This window comes from Rhipicephalus sanguineus, chromosome 10 (genome assembly GCF_013339695.2).
Source record: "Rhipicephalus sanguineus isolate Rsan-2018 chromosome 10, BIME_Rsan_1.4, whole genome shotgun sequence".
In the NCBI taxonomy this organism is placed as follows: domain Eukaryota; kingdom Metazoa; phylum Arthropoda; class Arachnida; order Ixodida; family Ixodidae; genus Rhipicephalus; species Rhipicephalus sanguineus.
This window is the reverse complement of record NC_051185.1, coordinates 37,559,007-37,585,693: the sequence shown is the minus strand read 5'-3', so window position 1 is coordinate 37,585,693 and position 26,687 is coordinate 37,559,007. Positions and strand designations below refer to the sequence as shown.

General features: G+C 47.1%; 1 protein-coding gene across 2 annotated transcripts in view; it reads left to right on the top strand.

Annotated features, from left to right (window-relative positions):
- The window catches only part of LOC119371674 (homeobox-containing protein 1), a 37,733-nt gene extending 11,382 nt beyond the window's left edge, over positions 1 to 26,351 (top strand). For both annotated transcript variants that reach the window (XM_037642124.2, XM_037642123.2), the window contains 2 exons: positions 5,274 to 5,366; positions 10,273 to 26,351. In XM_037642124.2, coding sequence (XP_037498052.1) covers positions 5,274 to 5,366; positions 10,273 to 10,769 — 590 coding nt within the window. In that variant the 3' untranslated portion in view covers positions 10,770 to 26,351. The remainder of the gene's footprint in view (positions 1 to 5,273; positions 5,367 to 10,272) is intronic.
- Positions 26,352 to 26,687: the final 336 nt, after the last annotated feature.

The following is a 26,687-nucleotide window of genomic DNA, read 5'->3' as shown; positions in this document are numbered from 1 at the left end:
CAAGTTCCGTCGCGATGTCGTGGGCCCTCTGGACGGCTTGGAGTTGGGTGTGTAGATCGCTGCTCTTCAGGGATTCCTCCTGTTGCTCCTTCGTGAAGGGTCGAGAGGCATTAAGGGTTGGGCACAGCCAGAGCATGTGGTCGAAAGAAGATGAGTCATGGCCGCATTTGGGGCCTTGTCATGTTCTTGTCATGTCATGTCATGTCCTTATGAAGTCGCCTAAGATGGCTCGAAGGGGAAAGCCATCTTTTTTTTCTTCTCAGTGGATGCATCGAGTTTCCCCCGCCATCCTCTGAAAGCCTTCTGCATATAAGGGAAGAAGATGACTTTAAAGGGCTCGTTTTTATTTGTTAGATGCAATATTAATGAGAACTACCAGACAATAATGCCACGGAAAGTAAGGGGATGCTATTTGTAGTAATTAGTAATTTGTAGTAATTAGTTACTTTCCGTGGCATTATTGTCTGTTAGTCCTCATTAATATTCTGCATATAACATAACCTAACGGCACATGTGCTGAGAAGATATGCAAGCTCCTTGTCCGTAAGAGACAACGATGCCTCACTTACGCATGCGTACCGTACGTACATTTTATGTACGTGCGGTAGTACTGCTACTGATTTATACTCTTCTTGTTTTAACTCTTTTCTATTCAAAAGATCTGGACTTTTTGCCAATTTTATTAGCTTTTCAGTGCACATAAGCTAGCACGTGTGTAGGGTACCCGGCAATTTCGAGCCTCTTAATCTACATACATTGAAAATCTGCATCCCGAAAACGCTGCAATTTACTCAATTTTACCTACGCGCCAAGCAGTGTAAAATATAAAGCTACTCTAAGCAACTGTCCTATAATGAAAGCGTGATGCTCTAAAAACATAAAAAAGCAAGTTTCGAATGAATGCATGAAACGGTCAATTTATAGCAAATTTTTCTTTTGTACCCAGTTTTCGAACATATCGAGAAGTTCAAATGGCGCTCACGTGCCCGAAAAATTTTTGCCGCTCAGAATATTTTTGGAAAATACTGTAGAACTAATGTCTCTATGTGTGTAATTTTTTCAGAGAAATCGATTTTTGTCGAGCGCCCCGACTGGGACAGTTGGCATGGAATGACCCAGAGCACAAAAATTCGCTAAAAAATCTTAACGCTTCGCATCTGGCATCGCATTGCAACACATGTGGCTGCACACCTGTCTTTGCCGATGCAAAGATATTGTCAAAACATAGTTCCCAGACCACTAGAGAAGTGATAGAGGCCTTTCATATCAACCGAATGGGTGACACATGCGTAAGTGAGGCATCGTTGTCTCTTACGGACAAGGAGCTCGCATACAGTCGAACCTCGTTAATACGTACCCGCTTTAAGCGTACTAACGGTTAAAACGTAGTTGCGACGAATCCCCGACCGAGTCTCATAGAGCCTAATGCATTCGCTGACCGCATAAGCCGTAGTGCTTCACCCTACGCCTACCGGTTAGTGCGTACTCTGCGTACCGCGATAACGTTTTGTGCCATGAAATTTTACTGCGCCGCTGAACTTCCCAATGCCACAATGTGCCGCCAAAGGTTTTCAGTCTTTTCGAGAAGTGCGTAGATCGGTTGATCACCGATTCCGACTTCCGCGCAATTGCGGCGATGCCTTTGCGGGTAAGCATCCTGAAAGAACGACCACCGCACGCTATCGGCACTGTCGGACGGTCGTGCAAGAGTACCAGAATCTTTCCTCCAGTTTGGCAAAAAGAAAGAATAGGCTTTGCAGTGGGTACTTTAGGCAATATTTGCTGTGGCACTGTATTTATTTCTTTGCTGGCGGCGATGGCGTATGCAAGGAGATGCAAATTTTTACTTGGTGGTTAATGCGTACTACCGTTTAGTGCGTAGTTATGCGGCGTTCCCTGCAGGTACGCATTAACGAGGTTCCACTGTATCTTCTCAGCACGTGTGCCGTTAGGTGATTCGCTGTTACTCTTTCCATCGGTTTTTTCACGCTTCTGCGCAGTGTTGATATGTTTTCTGCTTTTACGTACATGTGTTATTCAAATAAATCTTTTCAGTTGCGAGTCAGCACTCGTCCGTGTCCCTTCTGTTCTTACCGTCTTCGTCGTTCCTCGCGCTGTACACAAACCATGCTATCATGAGCAGTATGAACAGGAACACGTGAGCGTGGGCAAAAAATAGCCTCAAACCTCAATTTGATTGATTTCTCGGATGGCACCGTAAAAAGTCATGTGGAAAGGGTGATGCTTTTCTGGGAACCAATGTCACTCCCTCCACGCATCTGCTTTTACAACATGCAGAATGTATGACACAGACATCTAACGGCTTGACATTGTAGTGCCTGTCGTAGTGCTCACGCGCAGCACTGAGCAGTACCGTTTTGTTTTATTCCTATTTTGCTGCACCTTGATTTTGTGCTTGACACACACACACAAGCAAATGAAAAGCAGGTTATCACCGGTATTTTGCGTGGAGCTGTAGACAACACACTGCCGTGCTCTGCGCGATACACCTGCCTTGTTGCGGAAGGCCGGTGACGCACAATTAGCTGCCATTTTGTGTCAACACTAGGAAGGCGGGAGTGCCAACAGTTAGCGGAGGAGTCGTGCCCTTATTTGTTTCACGGTGGCCACTGTTGAAAACATTGTTTTCGACAGTGGCCATTGTGAATTGCGCCATGTTGAGTTCGACAGTATTTGCCACGCGCTTGCGGGTTCCCGCTCATATTGCTCACGATAATGTATCTATAAAGAACAGAGACCGACGGCATGGCTGCCTTCTTCTTCTCCATTTAATCCCACACTAATCCTGATGATGGTTGTAGCCACGCAGAGCGTGACCGTCATTGTCTTCCATTTTCAACATCTTCCCGCCCGCGACAAAGAAGCGAAAAGGGAAGGACGGCACAGAAGCGAAAAGAAAAGAATGGCACAATAAGACAAAAACACTGCCGAGCCGCCGCACTGGCTGGACGATAGTTCGAAGTCACGTCACTTCTAACATGTATCGCCATATTTTCGTTCGCTGGCTGCAGATAGGTTGATGCGCGATTCACTCAACGTGCATCGCGCACTAACCACCACTTCGCGTTCGCAGATTCGTCTCGTACGCACTTTGACGATCCTTTAGTTCGGTGAAGTCAATCAAACGCAGTTCGCAATAGTCCTAGTCCAGTCCGTGGTCGTGCAGTCAAGTCGGAGCTGTCTGGATGTTAGCGAGAACCTTTCTTTTCCATCGATGTTTGAAGCGTTTGGAGTGATCTCGAATTACAGTCACTCTTCCTGCGTGAAGTCGCTGCTTGCAGTTGGTTACGTCAATAGGTGCCTCGCGCGTTCTTGGTATGAAGTGTCGTCTTTGGAGGTCCGTACGTGCTCTTACATTCGTTGCTTCCAGGTCTTCTTTGGCTCTCACAAGAGTAGATCGTCCTTTCGTTCTTTTCCTGAATTTCTTTCCTTTCGATGGCATCATTCTGCCTTTCCAAGTCCCCAGATGCTTTCGTTTTCTTCTTGTGTCATTTATGCCTCGAGCCCGATGGTTGCGTCTCTTCGATTGCAAACCACGTAAGTGCACTTTCTTCTTGAGGCTTGTCATCCAGATGCCCGAGATCATGACTCGAAAGGCTGATCTCGATTTCCGCGTGTCATCTTTAACATTATTGGCGTGTTTGCTCTCTCGTGAACTTCGATTTTTCCTTCGTTTGGGCCCTTTGTCTTCGTGACACACGGTTGACGGCTTTTTCGCAGTGGAGCCTGATGTTTCGTAATCTCCAGCAACATAGCTGAAAATTTCTTCAGGGCTCCCACAACTGACAGACGGTAGAGAATGAAGTCCTAAGACGTTATTTTTGGCGCAATTGTTGGAACTTGTTTCAGGCGACTGCTGCTCAATCGGAGCTTGCATCGATTCATCTTCGGCACCACTTATTGCGCGAGTTACATTGCCTAGCCCATGTCGCGAATGGGCAGTTTTGTTTCCATTGCCATCGACGGGCATTTCCTCGCCGTGCGGATAAATCGAGTCCTGTTTAGACAACACCAGTAAACTTTCTGCTGTTTGTGCGAGCGCATACAACGGTCTTTTCTCAAATTCCGCTAATCGAAGTTGAAGGTCTGATGCCAGCATTAAGATGTCGCAGTCAAACTTTTCACACCTTTCGACGTCGCTTTCTAGATCTTCAAGAGGTAAAGCGTCATAAATCTGGCGGTCTATTTTCTTCAAGTCATGTCTCATGATTTTGAGATGTAGGCGTAATTCCTTGAGTTTACCGATCATCGGGGATCTAGACAAAAGTACTACTTCAGTCTTTTCCATTGCTTCCTCAATAGCTGTACGCAATAATTTCCGAATACCGTAAAGTCGCTTCATGTTCTCGTCTATCGTTGTGTCTGTCTCCTTCGTACTCGTAATTCCACAGTCGTTACGAGTTAAGATCAACGATGTTGGCGTGGCGCTATCTGATCCAGGGTTAGGGCCTTCACAGTTACTTTCGTGAAAAGGCTTCGGCATTCCGACTTCGGCACCCTTGAATTGAGTATCACCACGCAAGCACCGCAGGTCGAGTAGTGAACAGTCGCTAGCTTCGAGGGCTAGGCCTGCAGGACGGATATCATCGTAGCAAAAGTTTATCGTCATGGCCTCGCTACCCTCGAAGTTGTCACCGAAGGGAATATCTAGTAGATGGGCAGACATACCGTTGGCTACTCCGAGGGCTGGGCTGACCGGATGCGATTCTCCTTTCTTTGTGGTCATCCTAGCCTTGCGAACCTCGGGCCGTCGTCCTGAAGGGCAAGGGCAGACCAGAGCCGAAGTCATCGTAAGGGGCTCCCGCCTCGCGAACCTCCAGGCGACGGACGCTACCTCATCAATCCATGAGTCGCCGTCTTGGTCTCAGTTCAAGCCGGAGTCGTAGTCCCGGGTTTCACGGCACCAAAATATAAAGAACAGAGACCGACGGCATGGCTGCCTTCTTCTTCTCCATTTAATCCCACACTAATCCTGATGATGATTGTAGCCACGCAGAGCGTGACCGTCATTGTCTTCCATTTTCAACAGTATCTTGAGTCGTCAATTCAGAAATTTGCTCGTGTCGAAACGCAATCTAAATGGGATTCGTGCCAGGAGAATAGGGACAGAAGAAGAAGTTAAGAGGAATAAGGTACTAGAGCCTTGCTACGTAGTTCCTTCTTTTCTGTCCATGTCGATCTCTTTTCAGAAAGGAAACTACATCAGGTGTTTTCTTTCTTTCTTTTTCTTCTGTGGGGTCATTCAATTGCAGGTTCAAGTCGGTGTGGCTTCATGACCATAACCAACGTGAGCAACTGGTTCGCGAATCGGCGCAAGAGGGAATTTCACCGCTCGGTGCAGACACGTACGTACCAGAATCATTTGCGCGTGTTGCTTTTGCGTATGCTGCAAGTGCATTTGTGTAATAATGATAGCAATATCTTGTGTCACTTACAGACACTTTTTATGGTGTTCAACTAGTGCTTTTGCAGCAAAGAGATCTAGAAAAATGTCACGTTGGCAGTAATGCCGGTGCTGTATATTTGCACTAGCGGTGAAGTGCTAACATAGTGGTGAAAAATGGTTTTATAGCTTGCTTGTTTGTACATCATCACTTGACTTCGGAACAGCTGCACCAGAAATGCAACAAAGTATCTGAGGAGTCAAGTAACAGCAGTGAATTAACTGAAATAATGGCTGCTTTGTCCTGAGGAGCTATTCTCGAACTATCCATCTAATGGACATCGGGAGCGCGTTGCGTTATTCTAGATAGGGGTAAGCCATGAAGTCATCTCGCTCTTAACCACGTCGACACACCGAACCTACTCAGCACACTCGGCACTCAGCAGTAGAAGAAAGTGGACGAAATGGGCAGTCACAGAACACTCAAACAAGCTTGACAAGCCTGTCCTTGCATATGAGCGCGTCCCAGATGCTTGCGAACGATGCAGGGAAAATGCACCGACTTTCACAGGTTTGTTAAATGGGTGGCCACATTAAACCTAATTCAAGGGCTAACGCGATCACAGAATCAGAGCTAATGCACAGCCTCCAAGATTCACGCGGCCAAAAGCAGATCTCGGGAGGCTGTGTTCGTTTCGTTGAAGCGCATTCCGTGCCTCTAATTTGTGTCGAGAGTTGTGAAAGCCCCGTGACGTGAAAATGACGTTGCGGAAGAACCGGAAATTGGGTGCACTGCTTGCCGAGCTGCAGCCAATCGGTGACAGTCAGAATGGACACATTGAGAATAACACCCCTGATAGAGCATTGCGCCACCACCTAGGTCGCTTGCGTTTACACCCTGGATAATGCAGTTCCCCTAAAGTGCTATTAAAGGGACACTAAAGGCAATTGTTAAGTCGTTGATTGTTGAAATAGTGCTCCAGAAACCTCTCAGTGCTTGTTTCGTGCTAAGGAAATGCTTATTTTGAAAGAAAATCACATTTTAGTGGTCCGCACAGCGTTAGCCCACTTCAAATCACCTGCCTGGAAAGGGCCTCCTGACGTAGCGTTTGCCCAGCGTTACCCAGCATTACGCGCCTTGCCCAGCGTTACCCGCCTTTACTGTCCGGTAGCCGACGCTGCGCTTTTTGCTCTGAAGGGCACTGTACAAGCCTCGCCCAAGTTGCGGTTAATCTCGTAATCCTTTGCACGAAAGTGCAGTGAGCACACGCGCATATTTGTTGGTTGTTTAGCACACTGTCGCAGAGGCACGGCACTCGGCCACTTTAGGGGTTCGTTTGTGGCACCCATTGCAAAGTCACGTCGGTTTCTTTGCTGCATCTGCTGTTGCTCAAGTGGTGCACACCATTCAGACACCCGGCAACATAACGGGGACGTGGCATTTTGTTGAACTTTCCGTTAGAGCGACTTTCATGAGTGTTGAAAGCACACGCAACAGTATGCGATAACGAAACTACCACTGAGACACGAGCGGACAGCAGCCGGGCAAAAACGGAACTTCTAAACCACCCACGCCGTTCTCCTTGGTAACGCCAAGTTCTTTTTCCCATGAATGAAACAGAAATGCACAAGCAGCATTTTATTATGTCCTGTAATCATACCTGTCAACTCTTCCGAATTTTTCGTAAAATGTATGAATTTCGACCTCGCTTACGATTTTACGAATGTTACCTGAAATTTTACGGAAAACATATCATTTTTGATAAAAAAATTAAAAGTTCATTAAAACAGCGTGGCCTTCGTGATCAGCTACTGCGCATTGCCATAGCTAGTCGCGGAGGCCCCGAAAACGGCGCTGTGTTATCATCATCTGCAGCAGCTGCTTCAACATTTAGCGACTTCTGTCGTATTCTCGAGGGGTGGCTACGAATCCATACCGCCTTGGCGCGTATGCAAAGCGCAAACATGTGGCAGTGGGGCTTTGTTCGCAGGTCGGCGGTGAGGACTACATTGTTTGTGTCGCTTTTCGTATGACCGGCTGCCGCGTCCGACGCAGTAGGACTGCTGTGTTTAAGCCCTGGTGCGACGTGCAGTGGGCACGTTTGGGAGCTGTTTGAAGTGTTGACGAATCGCTCAGGTTCCCCAGAATTTTATTGGTTATCTGGGCATTCTCTTCATTCGCCACAGTAATGCGGAATGCGAGAGAATATTCAGCACTGTCAACAAAACTCGGAGTTTCGCTCATCTTGTCTGTGAAGAAATTCTCGAGAGCCTGCTGATGGTGAAAGGGCACCAGAGTGGAACTTGCTTTGAGCAAAGCTACACGGAGAACTTTCTGAAGCGGGTCAAAGTCCGCAATAGCAAAGTCACTGCAAAAATAAATTGTTGGTTGCTGATTACTCTCTGACCGATTTTACTTATGGTTGCAAAAGCATGATTAAGCTTGTCGCCAAAGGCAAAACCCTCCGAACTTGAAAACAAAAAAAGTCAGTTTCACCGCAAGGGTGACGCAATGAATGCGATAGCAACAAATTGTAGTGTTACACGAAGTGAGGCTGGCAGCTAACTATTTTGTATCCGATCTCGCGTAACTACAAAACGCTGTTGTAAGAGAATACGGCCGCTCCAGGGAGCGATGCTCTCCGCATATTCACTTCGCGTTGAGAGCGCAGCACGTAGAAGTAGTAGAAGGGTTTACGAGCCGCCCGCTGTGATAGCTTTCGCGATAGCGCGCGCCAGCGATCGCGCCCTTAGATTCAAAGTTCAAAGTTGCTCCTCGCGCAACACCCCCCCCCCCCCCGCGTCTTTTAAGGCTCGTTAAAGGGCGCCGCGTTTTCTGTCTGCTTCGACGGCAGGCCTCCCGAGCGGGGTGATATTATCGCATGCACCCTCCGATCGACGGAAATGGGCCGGCTCGTTTGAACTCTGCTTCGGCCACGTTCGTCGCCCCCGCTCATGCTCTTTTACCCCGCGGTAGAACATACAATGCGCGGGGGGGATCTTATCAATTTGGACTTCATACCGGAAGGACATGACGGCGACGCCAAAAAACCCGTCGAGACTGTCCATATAATTGCTATCGCAATAAAAAGTGGGTTGGCTACACCTCCCCCCCCCCCCCCCGCCGCCGCATGAAAGTTTTACTAATTTCTATGTCACCAGGTTGGCAGGTATGTGTAATGTATGGAATGTTATTTTTTTATTATAAGTAGTTTGAGTACTAGGTGATTAGTATTTGTACTCTGGGCTCTTGACGTCATTGGGCTTATTCCAAAATGTCTCACTGGTGGCGCTTATCGTGTCCTACATTTACCTTAATTTCTCAATTAGTAGAGCACTGCTGTTGACAATACTGACGTTTAAGGCGTTCTCAAACATGCACCTTTCATTCTGACATAAATTGTTATTTGCCTTTAGTGTCTCTTCAAGTTTGCAGACACAGAAAAAAATGTAGCCAGCTTGCACTAGTGATTCAAGGCCGGTAACAGCAGAGCTTGTGGCTGACCTAGATTATTAGCAAGGTCTTAAAGGGACACTAAACGCAAATAACAATTTATGTCAGCGTGAAAGCTCAATGTATGACAACGTCTAAAACGGCAATATTATCAACAGCAGTGCCCTACTTACCGAGAAATTAAGCTAAATGTATCACACGATGAGCGCCACGAGCGCCACATTTTGAAAATGATCCCAATCACGATATGAGAGTCTGCCTACAATTAATCACTAGTAATAAAACTAGCAGCAATAAAAAAAGAACCTTCCGTGCATCAAAAGATGTAATAAAATGCTGTTTGTTTGTTTCTGTTTAATTCATGGAAAAAAGAACCTCTTTGGCGTTGCCATGGGGAACAGCGCGCGTGGCTCAAAGGTTCCGTTTTCACCGAACTGCACTTCGCCCGGCACCCTGGTTTGCTCACACGGTCGCGTCTCAGTGGTAGTTTCGGTATCGCGTACTGCCGCGTGTGTTTTGTGCGCTCGTGAAAGTCGTTCTGACAGAAAGTTCGACGAAATGCCGCATGCATGTGATATTGTCGGATGCCCAAATGGCGCACGCCGCCATTGCCCACCGCTGCGCAGTAAAGGCGGGCAACGTTAGGCACGGCAGCACTGACGTGTGAAAGACTGATTTTAGGCGGGTGATTTGAAGTGCGCTAACGCGATGCGGACCACTGAAACGTGATTTTATTTAAAAATAAGCACTTCCTTGGCATAAAAGTAGCATTAAGAGGTTTCTGTACCGCATTTTCAACGATCAACGTCGACTTAATATTTGCCTTTAGTGTCCCTTTAATTAACAAGGTCTTAATCAGTGTGGCCTTAATTTCTATGATCTTAATTAGCATGGCCTTAATTCAAGGTCCTCTCCCCCTCTCACTGTTCCTGTTTCTTTCTCTCTCCGTCTATTTCTTTCTCTTCCTTTCTCTCTCTCTCTCTGTTTCTTTCTCTCCTTTCTCTTCCATTTATCTGTTCTGCACTCCTATACTGTTTTCTTTAAAAGGCACACGCATTCACGAAACGCCTACATTGCACATTCGTCGCGTCAGCCTCAATGGGTGGGCTGGCCACAGGCCTTATTATCTGCCAAATTACTAGGCGATACAGAAAAACGTACTATAACTATTCTTATTTCTTGAATGTATGTTGCCAAGAGCAAACTGTCGTTCTTTTTAGTCAACCCTAAGACGAAGAAGAGGACGAAGAGAGCGCACCTCAGCCGAGTTATTTGGTTGCACGTGCTAGGCACACCTTAGTTTTCTGGTCTCGCGAAACAGTAGAACGAGAAGCTTAAACAGCTTCGCTGGACTAGAAATTCTTTTTATTGTGGTGTGGGCTCGATGAAACTGACCCCTCCGTTCATCCCACAGCCGACACCTTCACCCAGTCGCCGTCAAGCTACAACACCGTGACCAACGTGGGGGGCCGCTCGCTCTGGAGCTCGGACCTGACCATCGGGCCGCACCACCCGGCACACCACCCGCACCACCACCACAACGGCGGCATGCAGACGACAATCAAGGAGGAGCCGCTCGACTTCGACACGGCCGCGGCTGCGTACGACCGCAAGGCGCTCCCCGAGAGCGGCATGTCGTGGAGCACGGACCTGGACGGCGGCGTGACGCATGTGCCCGCACCGTACCAGCCGGTGCCCCAACCACCTCCGCCGATGGGGCTCGGTCCAGACGGACCGCCGCGGCACGGGCTGCACGGGATGAGCAGTCCAGTGCCCGGCATGGTCCACGGCGGAGAGGGCTCCGCGATGCAGCCGGGACTGCCGCAGCACTCGATGCACCAGCCGGTCAAGCAGGAAGGTGGCGACGTGTGGCCACTCGACAACCGAATCCTCTCGGCTGGGTGGAGATAGCTTAGCGGGACGGGCTTTGCGTCTTTCACGTGATGTGGCCACAGTGTCGCATTTTAGGGTACCGCGCTGAGCTCTAGCGAGCCTCTGGCTTGTCACTTTTGGAATGTGGAGTGCTTAGCAGGCTGACTGAAGTGCGTGAACTTACTGCTAAAGAAGACAAAATTACTCAGGTTGAGGATGAGCAGCGCGAAGCAAGGAAATCAGGAAGCACAGGCAAGGAAGGACAGGAAGCAAAAAAGGGACGAAGACAGCGCTCGTGTTGGCCCCTCTTTTGCTTCCTCAGTCCTCCCTTCCCTGTACTTCCACACTTCTGTGCTTCGCGCTGTTGATCTTCACCATGATCATAAATCATTTCTCCCACATTTCCATTCTTATTCAAAACCATTCAAAATGCCATACAAGATATGACACAACTCAAATCGGCGCATTGCGGCGAATAGTTAACCTGCCCTACAACTACTTAGTGGGCTGTCTCGAGCGCGCGATTTCTCCATTGGCTGTAGAGGGACGTGCGTTCACATTGGTACCACAAAGAAGAGGAGGCCAGGGGAAGCATTATCAGTCATTACCGTCACACACAGTAGGGCACAAATCACAAGCTGCACAGCAAGGCAAGGAAGGGACTGAGCTGTGTGGCCTTTCATTGGTGTGGTCTCTCAACAACCCTTTGAAATTGTGGCTGTCCTATGAGGTCCGAAACGTACTGGCTGCATAGGCAGGTCATTTGTGTTTGGGAATACTTTATGTAGTTGGCTTTCCTGATTTACTCTTGCTGCTCTCGTAGCCTGGGCTTTTGCCTGTTTGAGACCGTGCGGTTGTTACCTTAATGGTTTAGCAGTGTGGTTCTTTTTTATGCTCACAAAGTTGCAGTGGTAATGTTAGTTTTGCTGCATGGGCTACGATTGCTGTAGCATGCGTGCACTTTTTCTGAGGACGGGCCTGTTGAAAATTTAGTTTGTTTTATGTTTTATTTGCTAATTGGTCAACGTACCTCATATGCTCACTGTCGTACACCTCTATGTTCACTCACTAGAGCCAGGACTGGGGACTTAGTACACAACACACGGCAAATTAAATGCTTGCAGTGCTGTGCAGTGCACTTCTGCTGCACTTCGCATGGATGCGTGACGTATTCCAATTGAACATTGACAGTCTGGTGTGAATTTATCGCCCACTTTTCCCCGTCTTGGTGAAGATATTGGTCGGCTAGGTGCAAGACGCCTGTCGGGCCGTAGCATGCTTCATGAGCAACATGCGGTATATATTTGTTTTTTCACTAGTTCATGTATCGTGCTCTCTCTAAGCATGTTGAAACTTGTCGCCAATGGCTCATCTGCCAAGCTCTGGACTGAACCGCGCCTCATGGTGGCAGCGTTTGCACTTCTCCTACTTATGCAGAGGGTGTTCACTTGCCTCCTCTTGCACCTCACTACACATGGGCACCGGCAGGTGCTAGAAAACACCGGTGTCGACTAATTTCCACCGAGCCCTGCCTAAACGCTTCTATGGCTAAAAAAGGTTTGCAGTGTAATATACCTCATCCGAATTTGTGCAGCACGTCCTAGCTCAAATTCATGCTCAACTAACTCGTTACAAACCATGGGGCCACATTATGAATCCATCACTTTTGAGAGGATGACCGCTTTCAGCGGATGGATGTCGATTTGGTTGAACCAGGAGAAGGCAGGAGGCCGTTCACTCAATCACTTGGATGCTGCGTCGCATTCAAGAGAAGGTGCCCTGAAAAATGACAAGCAGAGAATAATGTTTGAGCTTATTGCCATTTCAACCGTGACCACTACACAACGCGTGAGTTCGCGCTCTTCGAATTGGCCACACATCCATCTCTCTTTGTTTCGTTGTTCTAGCTCCATTCATTGACATTCATTCTTCTGTAGCTATTCGTAGACCCATAGCCCGGCATCCATCCGTCTGCACTGATTCATGTGCGCATGATTCCACGCACCCATGGAGGAATAAAACACAAGAGGGCAAAGCCCTCGCATAACATTCCTTGTAACTCTGCGTGAACACTCCTCCACCTAGGAGAACCGTCAGCCTTCTCGCTATTGCATTTCGTCATGCTCATTACCCGTCGGCCACCAGTTCGCAAAGTTGCTGCTGCACTGGCATCGTGCAACCGAGCTTGTGCTGCTGGGATTGAGGATGCTGCGTCTGACAGCGAAAGTCGTACAAATGTGCGCCGCCACTGTCGCACGTGCTAGATCTGCCTGCGGTACCAGTGCAGATGTGTTACTGCTTGTCGACGCCACCGGCGTTCACTTGCCGTGCTACTCCCTGAGGCACAGTTGCGACAATGTGCCTATTCAGAAAACCCATATCGCTTCTCCTTTGAGAGTTCAAAATAAAAAAAGGAAAAAGAAAAAAGACATGATGTCCACCACACCACTCCAATGCAAGCAGGAGCTGTCCAGATCCTCTAATGCACTTTTCTTCTTTCATGGCTCTGCACTCATCCGTCTGCGCTCGTCCGTTGCACCCATCTCTCTACATCTGATTACACCCATCCGTTTACACAGATTCAAGCGCACCTACTCATTTGCACCCATTCACCTGGCATACTTTAGAGTGAACACTCTCATAATGGGAGTCATTGCTCTGTGTACACCATTACACCGACTCAAGCACCCCTGTTGCTTAGCACCCATACATCTGCCTGTCTCACTTTGGAGCGAACCCTCCCTTGCGACAGGTGTCATTGCTCAAGAAGCGGTGTGCTACAACAGGAAGCGGTGCTTGAGGGCCGACCGTAACGAAAGCTCGTTCTGGCTGAAACGTTGATCAAGTGGTTAGCATGTACCTGTGCTGAAGCATTCTCAGCGAAAGTGCAGGGCCGCTGCTAGTCCAGTTTTCTTAGCGGCCCTTGAATAACACCTGGGAAGACGCGTGCACCCTATGGTTAGCAGCCACGACATAAATCTTAGCAGCTCGTCTGAGATTTTCTGGCAGTCCACCGGTGGCTCTTAAAAGGAGCTGCATTTTCAGGAGTCTTACCTCGCTTTGGAACGATGGCGATTTCTTACGGTTTCGCCAGTCGGAAACGTCTTGCTCTTACGAGCCTTTCACGACTCATCCACTCACATTTCATCAGAAAAGTTTTGCAGTGAGCATGCTGTGTAGTATTTAGTATATCTGAAACGGAGCCTTTTATGTGGCTCTAAATATTGTCGCTTCATGGCTCTAAATTTCGTTCAGCCGGCCTTTTCAAACAGCACAGTTGTGTCATCTTACCTCGTTGCCTCTGAAAGACTACCTGATGGGTCTGAGCCACGAGTTTCGTCAAAAAGGAAATTTTTTCGTAGTTCCCGTGGCACTGCGACAGCATTGCAGTATTTGGCAGATGTTGCGTTGCTGCCCCTTGCAGCAAAGCGACAGTCGTTTCGAATGTCACGGTGCCTCGATTTCATAATTAACTGTGTGTTCTTAAACGTTGTCTACACTGCCAATGTTCAACATTAAGCACGACAACCCCACTTTCATGACTGTTCTTGCTTATAATCCTGCACGTTCTTCATCATAACCCCAATTGTGGGGACTTCCCATTTCTCAGAGCGACACCTGTGGTTCTATTACCACCACCGATACTGCTGTCACTATATTCTTCTTTTTCCTTTTTGAAATATTTCGAGACTCTAGAAGACTAGACATTTTTGTTGGTAGTAATGTATGTTTTCTTTACCAAAGGCTTTTCTGAAGTGCCAGAAAGAAGTGTTGTTCCAGAAACATTGTAAGTTCGGAACATTTGCTTTTCTTTGCTTTATTGTGTGCACTGTATATTCAGGACCATTTTGATATGCCAATTATTTTTCTTGCGAGTTAAGTTGCCTCCAAATGAAGTTCGTAAAAGTATTTAACGCTTAACTTCATAACATATTGGGGGGAATTAAATATCAGTGCGCATATGGATTTTCTTGACGTAAGAGATAGGAAACGAAGCCTGTCTTGGAGTGTGCACCACACATTTAAATTGAAGTGTGTCCCACCAACTACACTAGGAGCGTGAGTTTAAGCAATTTATGCTCACAAGTGTCAAAAGAAATGGTTCTGAGAGTATGGTTTTTCCTTGACAGTGGGAAGCGAATACTTGTACTAAACGCTCCTTCAGTCAGCCTGCTTTGCCACATTGTATGTCACCGCACCGCATTCGTACGTCACGCCGGAACGAAATGGGAACACGGGAAAAACGAGTCGGAACCGTCGCTCCACTCTTTCTGACATGCGTGACGTCGTCTCCTCTCCTCCGCGGACACCCTGTCACGGGGGCTTGCATGCATTTAGCGTCCAGTTACGTCACGATCACACTTTGCAGTTGTTAGTAACGTGGCAATCTCGAAAAAAAAAACTATTTTTTCCCCGTTTTCATTTCGTTCTGGCGTGACAACACTAGTGGGGAGAAGGAATGAGACGGTAGAAGGAACCGCAGAACAGAGCTGGCGGCCACTGGTACAGTGTACTCACGACAATTCAGATAGAATCGTTTGGAAGTTGGGCGATTCAAGAATGCCTAGAGGTTCCCATATGGCTAAGCGCGTTTTCGGCGTGTTTTGTCAACACTCGGATGCACCCGACGAGGTTTTGGTTGCTACGACTGGCTGTGGCGAAAAGTTGGTGTCGAGAAAATGACCGACGTGGGGACGTTTACGAGGCACGAACGGTTAGAAGCACGTCCGCATCTCGATGTTTTGGGGGTCGTTGTGACTGGTCACGCCCTAATGAAATTGTGTCGTCGATCTGGGGCCGCATTCTTGGTAGATCACTTTCAAACACATCCCGGTCGGCGTGAGATGACCGGCTTTCAGCCTCTGGGCAGCACACCCATCGTTTCTCTGAGACGTCAGCTGTTCATTAATCGACATGTTCTGATGTACTGTAAAGATTGAGCAAAAGAAAGGAGAAAGAAAGAAATTTGCCAATTTACTCCTTAACTTTAGACGAAAATGAGATTGTTCTCGAAAGTGATTCACTGAGAATGCAGGCTGTGGTCTTTCAGAAATAGAAATCGTGCTGTGTGTCGGTTTGTACGCCCGTTCTTGCCATACGCATGTTTTTCACCCACCCGTGTACTGTGTAATTGTGTTAGTTATGATCCACGATTATTCTGTTTTAAGTGGTGCTACTTTTTTTCAACTCTGGGTGTCCGTGCTCCTGGTAATTAGACAGACACAGGCAAACCTCGTTATGATGAACTAGCATCGGGATCATAAGTAGTTCATTGTATCTGATATTCGTTGTAGCATTTGAAATAAAAATTGCCTCTAACAAATCGTCAATCTGGCTCGCACAAAATTTTCCATGCTAGAAAGCACACACTGCGTAGCAAGAAGTTTTCCACAGCGTCCATGCACGACCGTGCACAGTGTCCATGCATGGCCTTTTCTACTTCAGCATTTCAGTTGTTGGGAGTTTCTCCGAGTAGCTCCTCACTCTCCTGGCGATGTCCGCGGCATCCGCGCTGCTTATTTCCCCAAAAATTTCTGCAACTTTTGTAACCATGCTTTAAACCAGTTGTTTTACGTCACACTCACATTTTAAACAAAAATGTGGTTCTGAACTGATTTTCAGTATTCTGTTTTTTACGCTACCTCTAGAGTATTGAGCTTAGCGTGAAGCAAATATAACTTTGTCATTGATGATATCGTGATAGCTCTCACGTTTTCGGTTTCGTTAGTAAAAATAATAAATGTCACTGAAATGAAGCGGAACCAACCAAAGTACGTATTTCCGATAATTCGCTATGTCAGTATTCGTTATAACGAGGTTCACTGTAGTCTGTCGTTGATGCAAGCTTCAGTTGATGCGAGTTAACCGCGTCGGAGCACTTAATGTTTTTCTGTTTTTTCTTCCTGCATTTTATCCATGTGTGTGCTTAAAGGTGCACCCGTTTTGATGGATTTTCGAAAGACGTCGCGTTCTGAGTCCGCGTTCCCGGCGTCATTTGCTAGAGGGCCGGGAATATGCGGTGGCAACTTGTGATTTTGTACAGCCTGCCCCCTTCGGGGGGCACTTTGTCGTCGATTGTGATCGCGCCGTGTTTTCAGACTGCGGTCGTAGCTGCCGTGCAGCGTCATACTGAAACGCCGTGATATGCCCATGATATGAAGTGTATGCGTTTCAGCCAAGAGGCTGAAGTACGCGCACCTTACGCTGACCGACCAGAAAACTCGGCGTCGGCTGCGACCGCTGTCGTAACACGGCACTGCGCTACTGGGTTCACATTTTGACTGGTTGCTGTGAAGGCTGTCCCTTGGAAGCATGAGTGCTGGTTAACCAAAGCATTGGAAATCGTGGGGAGGTTTGATTGGGTTTTTCCCAGTTGTGCCGATTAAGCTTCGTGTACTGCTAAAGCTTGTGGGGGGCGCGCCTATTGAATAGCTTTTTCAAAAAGTTGTTTTATTCGCGGATTTTTTTGCAGTAGAACTTGAAGTCAAATTACTGGTGCGTAGTACAAGAACATCAGTTGTTCTATGGTGATTATAGTAGGTGATACAATCAGTACTTACCGTAAACTTGAATTTTGTGGTGAATGAGCAAGAGCTTTCTTCGATGAAAGGAAAGTTTCACCTTCTGTTGCAACTATGAAAGGCCTGTGCTTCCGCTGACGATCACTACACGTGCAATACAGTAATCTTACATAGCTTAGAGACGGTGGTAGACAGTGGTACTGTTAATTGTTGGAGTGTCGCGTGGCGTCTTGGTGTCATTAATAACCTTTTTTGTGACGATTTGCGTCATAATGAAATCGGCCCCCATTGCTATTGCTTCGGTTCTGCGCAATGCCAAGAGACAGGCCTGGCAGGGATCATTCAAAATGCGGGCCTTTGTGTACAGAATGTTGCGTCGTCCAGTGAGGCAAGTGTAGGTGATTCGCTTGAGTGATTTGCTGGCTCGGTCACTTTTGCGTGCTTTACGGAGATGGCATTCGGGGGAGGGTTCTGCATACCGTTGCATTTAAGTGGGTTAGGGGCTCGTTTCTTCTGGAGTTCGAAAATAACTTGGTTAATATTCGTGATTTGAAAAGATAGAATATGATTGATGATTTGAAAAGATAGATGGAAAGATCTGAATATACCTACACAAGTGCGCGATCAAGACAGACTACACAGATGTTGTCGGCAGTGAGGTCTTCATCACGGCAGACGGAATTTGTGTAGCTCTGCAATCTCGCACTCAAAGCTAACGAAAGTCACGAGGGAGAGCCATACTACACATTTGCGGATACCGAGCTCATATGTGGCACCAATAATCGTCACCAACACGCTCAACCTGGCACACTTGACGACCCAACTCATTGTAAGCTAAACATGCGTGAGCTGTGATAGCTAACTTTCTCCTGAATTAATAGAAATAAGGTTTCTGAAATCTCTCGAAACACATGCCAATTGGGAATCATTATTGAGTACAAAGTACGACAATAAAGAGTACAAAATGCGACAATGAAGACGCTCATAACGGAATAAAAAGCAGGATAGGCAAATTTTGGAATCAAGTGTCTAGGAACTGGCCTTCAGGTATGGTATCAAACATGGTTGCTTATCAAACCATATGTGCCATTTCTAGCGCAGCAAATACTCATCTTGTGGGAGCCTGTGCATTACCTTTAGCTATAAGGGTTAAAGTGCTGTACATTTCAATTATGCAGTGAGCATTTCATTGTGGAACTAGCAGTGGCCACTGGTAGTGTGAGACGGCCATTTTTTGGTCCTGCATTGCTGCAAATGGCCTGTACTTTCAATTAAGCTTTTTGCAAAACAGACGGGTACTGTACCAGAATCGGGCAGTGTGCAAAATCGCCCACCGAGTGCCATTTCTGTGCAAAATCTGGCTTTGAGCATGCGAAGGGAGTCGACTGGAGGAGTCATTTTACCCCTGTATTACTGAGGTTCGTGTGCCAAGGGAGCAAACTTGGCAAGTTGTTTTACACCTATCTTACTAAAAAACGCAAGGGAGTCAACTAGGCAGTAAAAAAGGAGTCAATTTGGGAGTCAACCGGGCAAGTTGTTTTACACCAGTCTTACTAAACGCAAGGGAGTCAAAAAGGAGTCGATTCGGCAGTCAACTGGGCAAGCTTTTTTACACCGGTCTTACTAAACGCAAGGGAGTCAACAAGGCGTTAAAAAAGGAGTCGATTCGAGAGTCAACCGGGCAAGTTGTTTTACACCGGTCTTACCAAATGCAAGGGAGTCAACTAGGCAGTCAAAAAGGAGTCGATGCAGCAGTCAACTTGGCAAGTTTTTTTACACCGGTCTTACTAAATGCAAGGGAGTCAACTAGGCAGTCAAAAAGGAGTCGATTCGGGAGTCAACCGGGCAAGCTGTTTTACACTGGTCTTGCTAAACGCAAGAGAATCAAAAAGGAGTTGATTCGGCAGTTAACTGGGCAAGTTTTTTTACACTGGTCTTACTACACGACGCAAGGGTGTCAATTGGGCAAGTCAAAAAGGAGTCAGTTTGGGAGTCAACTGGGCAAGTTGTTTTACACCAATCTTACTAAATGATGCAAGGGAGTTAACTGGGCAGTCAAAAAGGAGTCCATTCAGGAGTCAGCTTGCACCTGCCTTGCTAAATGACGCAACATTCGATATGGTGAGAAGCTTTAGCTTCATGTTGTTGCATAGCGGCCTTGGCTGCTGCGTGTGTGGAAGAAGCATATCCAAACGGATAGTGGCCTTCAGTTGTGATGACAAATGTTTGTGAACGTGTGTGTGTGTGAGACATCCAAACGGATAGTGCCTTGGGTTGTAATGAGAGCAGAGTTTGGATACCTTCGTTTTTGTGTGCGTGAAAGTTATATCCGAAATGGATAGAAGCCTTGATGCTGTGATGAGAGCTTTGTGTGGACTCGTATGCTTGTGTGTGCATATAAGATATTCTTAAGGATAGAAGCCTTGGGAGTCTGTTGAGAACAGCATGTGGACATGTGCGCTTGTGTGAGTGAAAAAAAAAAAAAAGATATCCGAACGCCTTTAAAGAGCGGCCTTGTTGTTGCAATGAGACGCGAACGTGTGGACGTGTACGTGTTTGTGTGCGTGAAGAAGTTATCCGAAACGGATGCCTATATGGGGGCCTTGTATTGTGATGAGAATAGCGTGTGGCACTACGTGCATTTGTTATAGTACGCCTGTTGAGATTTAGCCAAAGGTGAAAAGCTGCCAAGTTACCCGGTGCGAGTTTGCACCGATTTTTTTTCTTGTGGGTTTGAGTGGGTTGGGTCACAGAGTAGTGAGAGTGGGTTGGAAACTGGGGGGTGTGCATGAGTTTTTGACTTCGCTTTTTGATGGTCGTATTTGACCGCAGGGTTCTGCATGCCTTTGCGCTGTTGTACGATGGTTGAGGAAAAGGAAAAGAAGAGCGTTGCTTAGATTTTTTTTAGTGGTGTCCCGTCATCGACTTTAGGAAGAGGTGCGTAGTAAAACCCATAGGTGGAATTCGAAGAGTCTTGGCCCGTGACTTTAGGCTCTTGTAGCGTTTTTAAACGAGAAGAGCTACCGAGACGGTTGGCGTCAGATTAGGCAGTGACCGAGGGTGGTATTCCCTATTGGGCCGCTTTCGGTGATCTCACCTTTAGGGCATGTCGATTGGCTGAGCCAGTGCACGTGGATGGATGAGAAGAACAGCGTGCATCCCGCCTGGGTCGTTCTCACGCTCTGCATGAATTTGGAGTGCGTTGGCGTGGCCGTCGTCGCTCTGCTAAGCTTTCCAGCAGATCACAGCATCCATCGCATGGGGACTGAAAAGGTCCCGGAAAGCGATTGGTCGATAAAGGAAACAGGGCTTAATCCTCAGCGCCTGCATGCCTACGTGCCGCGCACGAATTATGCCGTTACATTCGATTCGTCGCGGTCGAACCGGCTAGCCTCGCCGCGTTGTCGTGCCGGCGTTGTTATTGCTCACTCGTCGGGAGAGGTGTGAGGTCACCATCCCCTTTTACGCAGCTTGCGCTCTAGACGCAAGCCTGCTCAAAGGCCAGCGGCTTCATTCGTCGCCATTGGCGACTGCAACGTGCAGTGGTCGCTAGTTCGTAGCCGGCTACGGTGGTGCGTGCGCCTCTGCAGTATTCTTTCGTTACCTTGCCGTTTGTGATACCTCTTCGTTCGGTCGCATTTCGGTGCTCGACTCGGTTCGCTTTGCGAGGAGGGCATACTTAAAAGCCACTGCTCTGCCAAGCTGACGCGCACATAATTTTAAACATATCTACATTCGCCTTCTTACACTCCTCCATGGACTGTTAGTCGGGGCTTGTAGTTGCTTCACGGCCATTAATTGAGTACGTTCTTCAGTCACCGGCGGCTGATGTTTTTATCTGCCGCAGTATGTGTTTGCGCGCTTTGCGGATACCCTCCCAGCTGTCTTCACCACAGCTGTTTAACAGGGCTCTTTCCGACCAGCCGGGATTTTTGTGGCCATTTTATATTTTGAAGCCCATACGTTTGGTTTGGCCACAGCAGCAATACAGGGACCGGTGACCTGCCACGGTTGGAGACGTCGGAGAATAATTTAATTATTGATGATAGTGCAGCTCTTCTGCCCTTTTTTTTTCTTCAAACGCGCGTTTTGTTCGTGAAACCTGAAGTTGTTATTGGAGGTGAAAAGGTGGCACCTTTTGTTATCGTTTTGTGCATGCACGACTAATCAAACGGTTCAGATGTGCTAACGACAGTTTTTTTTTTTACTACCCTTGCCGCCATTTTTGTTGCGTTGCAATATTGAAGGACATTTTTTTTTTGTCGCAGTACAAAACTTAAGACTCATTGAGCCACATTATTTTATTCTTCGTTTTGTTTTTTTTGTAGTAGATGAGTTGGGTTGTGTTCTCTGGCTTTATTGATCTTTAGCACACAAATGCAGCTTACAATTATTGTGTACATTTGTGTATGAAACTGTAAATAAGCTTTGCCATGCTCACTTCTGATGGGTGTTTCAGAACGTACGATATCAAACTTTTCTTGGCAATCTGTCACATCAGTGTTTTGCGAAGTGTTCGTCAATGTGCGTTCGAGCTTCATCCGTGCACTCACAATCAAGCGTACGGCATGCTGGTGAATACCATCGTACGATGTGTGGCCTATATCTGCGGGAACGCTTCGGTGTGCCAATTTGGCACTGCACAGGGGTGCTATCTGCTGGCTCGGCACTGCGTTAAATGGTGAATTGCAGTTGCCATCCTGTTGCGCTTCTCGTTAGGCGATACTTATGGCAAACATTTGGCGAAGTATTTCTTAGAGCGTTTAGCACAGAAACCTTTTACAGACTGACACGAGGAGGGACAGGTGCTACTTTCAGCATTTGCAAAAGTAAGGTGATCAATCAGCTCACCTGGGTGCACAAGGCATCATCCTCACCAAAAACAGATCTTTTAAGAAAACAAGATGTACGTAAGACTGTAGCCACATCTGCACTGGAAAATTATGAAACTAGCCCCCAATGATGGCTGGCTTACCACTAAAAGCACATAAAGAGTGAACATCCAGTGTTAATCGACAGCTCTTCAGCTCTGCTTTGAGCATGTAGCTAATGAAACGCTGACACTCCAAAAAGACAAATTCGCTGGTGGTGCCATCTAGTGAGACATACATCAACTAGAGCTACATGTGTCAGTGTAAACACTTTGGTAGCAACCATAATTTTCCATCCACTGGATGTTATCCATCCCTCTTCTGGGAGGACAGCGACGCAATGTAAAAAAGTATGCAAAGCATTGCAGTTGAAGAAAGCATCGCAAGATGGCGCTAGCAGTGCCATTTTCGACCATGCTTCAATACAGCAGCATGAGTGTGCCCTCGGGCACAGTCCTGGCGACATTTTGTGGCGATCCCTAAACCTGTGAATTAATTCCTTTGCAGACAAGCGAAAACTTCGAATTCGTAAGATGAAAAGTTGTATTTGAATGTGACAGAAGGTGTGCTTTGGTCAGTCTTGCGTAGATCTTCCTACAGATACAACTTACGCTACCTGTTCACACGTATCTATCTATACCCTTGCCATAGTTTGGCGAACCCCTGTGTATAGGCCTCTTGTCTCAATGGCATACAGTAGCATCCAACAGAGCTCAATCTATAGAATGGCCATTACTTTGGCGTGGAACAAACAATGAGATATTTTCAGGTGTAATGTATTGCTGTAGCCAAAAAAAGAATGTTTGGCTGTGGTGTCTCTCTAAGCGCAGTAGGGCAACAGGTGCGAATGACTGGGGTCATTCGCACCTGTCTGCCATCTACTCGACGTTAACGTTGCTTGATGGGATGGGTACAAGTGGCTCTCTAGATTGAAACCGCTGGCTCATTTTTCCTGCAGGCTTTTGCATGGAGAAAACGATTCAGTAGTTTTTTGCACAGCTCGTTTTGGTGTTGTGCTCTGTTTTGTCCACAATGGGTCAGAGTATGTGCAGAGCATGATGTAAAATGTATACTCATTAGGTGAGGATACTTGCGAGGTGCGTTTGACCAGGTAAAGTAACAACACCGCACGCCCAGCAGCGGATACCGATTGATGGGATGAAACTTCAAGACAAAAGGCCTTGCCGTAGCCAGCCTGACACACTATCAACTGAAGCTGGGAACGCGTACCACATTTTTCATGACTGCGCAACGTGACGTGTGGCGAATGCTGCCATTGCTGTTGACCACGTCGGTTTGCTCTAGGAATGGTACATAAATAATTTTCTGTCTTGAAGTTGCGTTGCCCCATCAATAAATATCTGCCGCTGTCACCTCACCTATAGATGCGCGCCATTGTTACATTGTTATCTGGTCGAACGCGCCTTGCAAGAAGTCAGGAAGTGTCCCCACCTAAGGAGTATATATCTTGGACCATGGTACAGAGGGAAACTGATAAAAGTAATGTGAAAAGACTGGGTGGCTAAACGGAAGATAAATATTTCGTTTACTACCCTGCAATCTGCAGTGATTGCTAAGGACCGGAAATGGAAGTCGGTCTCAGTAAAAGCACTCCTCGTCGGCGGTTAAAGCGGGGTGATGTTTCTTGCTTTCCTGTAGCCGCGGACGATGCGCGCTTCTGGTTCGTTGTGGACGAACAAGTGACATCCTTCGCCCAGAACTGGGTAACCGGTCAAGACACACTACCAGTTACCGCACCCTTGCTAAATTGGAGCATTAGGAAGCCAGTGCGTTGATTCTGCGCGGGCCACTCGCATCCATGTCCCCGGACAGCGTAACAGTGTGTAGCTTTGATCGATTCTCACCACCTCTGCCATTAGCAGCACGTTCTAGCCAGTGAACTGAAACAGCACAGCAAAATAACCTGCCTTAAATGAGCGCGACCGTGCAAAAATCTACGGCTGACCAGCTATTGGAACCGTTAACAGGGACTCGCCACTAGCTTTTCATTGTAGACGTCCGTGCGGTTAGTGGCAAACGGTAGGCACCGAGCTTAACTAAAGTGCAGTAGACAACTGGTTCTGGTTAAAAATGGCACGGGTATTACTCGGAGTTGCGCCTGCGCTCGACCGCATGCTAGCACTGCATGTTCACCTTTGTGGAGGAGAGTCCATGTGTAATTGTTGCCGGTGCTCAGACGACGGGCTTTCACTCACGGCAAGCACGGAGTTGTGGCACAATTGGCAATATGTGCGCAGTGGCGAGTTGGTGGTGTTGTAGTTGCTCATCCGCTCGATGGAGAAACACATAAGGGTGTGGCCTGCCTATTGGGGCATAGTTTCTGTTTGCCACTTCAGTCAATCATGTGACTGCCCAGTGGTAGTGACAAACACAATTGGTGGCTGCAACAGTACCTGCTTTAGGCAAATAATGGCTGCTCTAAATGGATGCATATGTTGTATTTCCTTGAGCATAGCCCGATAAACAGATTCACTGAGGAATCTACGCCATTTGCTGAATGCACCGCTGCAGTTATTCGAAGATTACTGCATTTTACGGAGTCATGCCGTAAGCTGCAGTATGCCGTAAACGGTGGAGTTACATTGTAATACACATCGCAGCAGCTGCTGTATAATTAATTTGTGCCATAGCGGTGTATTTCATTGATGTTGAGAATAACGTTGACAGTAGATTGTGCTGCTACAATAACACGTTAGAGATGAGCTTTGCTAAATTTCTGAGGAAGATTCGGTCACTGATTAAGCCAGGGGGAAAACACGTGTTTAGGGACCCGTAGGACATCCTTGATCACACCAAGCTGGGGTTATGCCATAAACTGCTGTGTGCCGAAAACAGTGAGTTGGCTTGGGAGCTGGCTCAGTGAGATCGCCCAGGGAGTTGGCTGGTGCGATCAAGGAACCTGTAGGGGCCCCGAAATCTCTCTTTTTTCACCTTAACTTGGTCAGTGATCGAATCTCCTTCCTCTTCATGTTACCTGACCAGACGAACTTTTGTCGAACTCTTGATTACTGCGTCAATTACTGTAGCTGTGTTAAAACGAGCGCACCGTTTTTCATTAGGTGCTTTCAAAAAGCTCCATCCTGACTTCGGGGAGTTGGCGAGGCATTCTCGCACCGCCTGAGGCTGATGCGGCAGACTGCACCGTGTTGCTTTCCATCGAGCGGCTGGTCATTTGTCCTGCTGTATTCGAAGCCTGTAACTTGCAGGCCGTCAAACTCTTTTGACATTAATCAGTGGTAAATGTCAGTTATCATCGTCGTCACTCGTTGTATGTGTGTCTGTCTCCGGAAGAAAAAGCACCGACGCACGACACGTCGCCTCTTTACCTGTAGTCAACGTACCTGCGTGCCCCCCCATTTTTCATATGGACGGTCTTCAGTTTGCTGGAAGATTACAAAACATGGTGCTGCGCTGTACTGCGTGCGTTTGACTTTTTCGGGGTCCACGAGTTTGTTGTTTGTCGTCGTAATCATACTACTCTCGTTCATGTCGTCGGAGGAAATGTCAGGAGGGTCCGATTTCATCCGTTACAAAAAAAAAAAAAAGGAGGAAGCACACTTGGTGATTGTGATAAGCACGAGAAGTCAAATGTTACAAGCGAAGGTTCGTTACGGTGGAACACGGCGCTGCTCGCCACCGTCATTTCTTTCCCGGGAGCTTGCCAGTTGGGACCTGTCGTCGACGGCACGTTTGGTATCCCTGTATAAAAAGAATCATTTTTTTACCGTAGCGTGTCGTATTTTTGCACCTTTTAAATACGATGAGTTGTGTTGCCATGCATGTGATAAGAACATCGTTTTGAATTGTCGTTGCTTTAAATGCTTCATTTAGAGGTGAGCTTTTGGAGTCTTTTCTTCCTTCTTTTTGGCATTTTTTCCTTTTTTTCCCCGGAGCATTGTATGGAATTTGAAACGTATGTCTCGTTTCTCATCACCGATACCTGCCGGAAAGTTCTCTAACGTTACTTGAGTTTCGAATCCTCTCTTTTTTTATTGTTTCCTGATGCGTGGTGTGTACAGTTCTAAGTATTTCGTTTTCTTTTTTTTCTTCTCACTGTCACTATATACAGCACACTTGTCACTGTACCTCACACTGGTATTTTTTTTTTTTTAACTGTGTGGGTCAACCTGTCTGTGATTTCATTCTAGGCCAGTTACGAGACAATTCACTGAATGTATATTGCCGTATTAAAGATTTTTTTATCTGCACACTCTCTCCTTGATACCTTTGGCTCACAACTCGCTGTCGTCGGCCTAGCTGGGCTACAATGTGAGTCAGCGCCTCACCGTACAGCGTTGCTTGCGAAGTTTAACACCCGGCTATCGCTAAATATGGAAGTCAGAGCGGCTCAGTCACTGTAGTTTAAGGGAACCGTAGGACCGCGCTTCTGACCTCAAGTCGTTTCCGTGTGAGTCATACTAGGAAACAACTTGAAGCACTAACCAAGGAAGGAAACATTGCCATGCACCCATTTGCAGTAGTTCAGAAGAAGACGGATGCTTAAAGCGATGAATATTCTTCAACAGGGTTTGTTGCTGGAGACA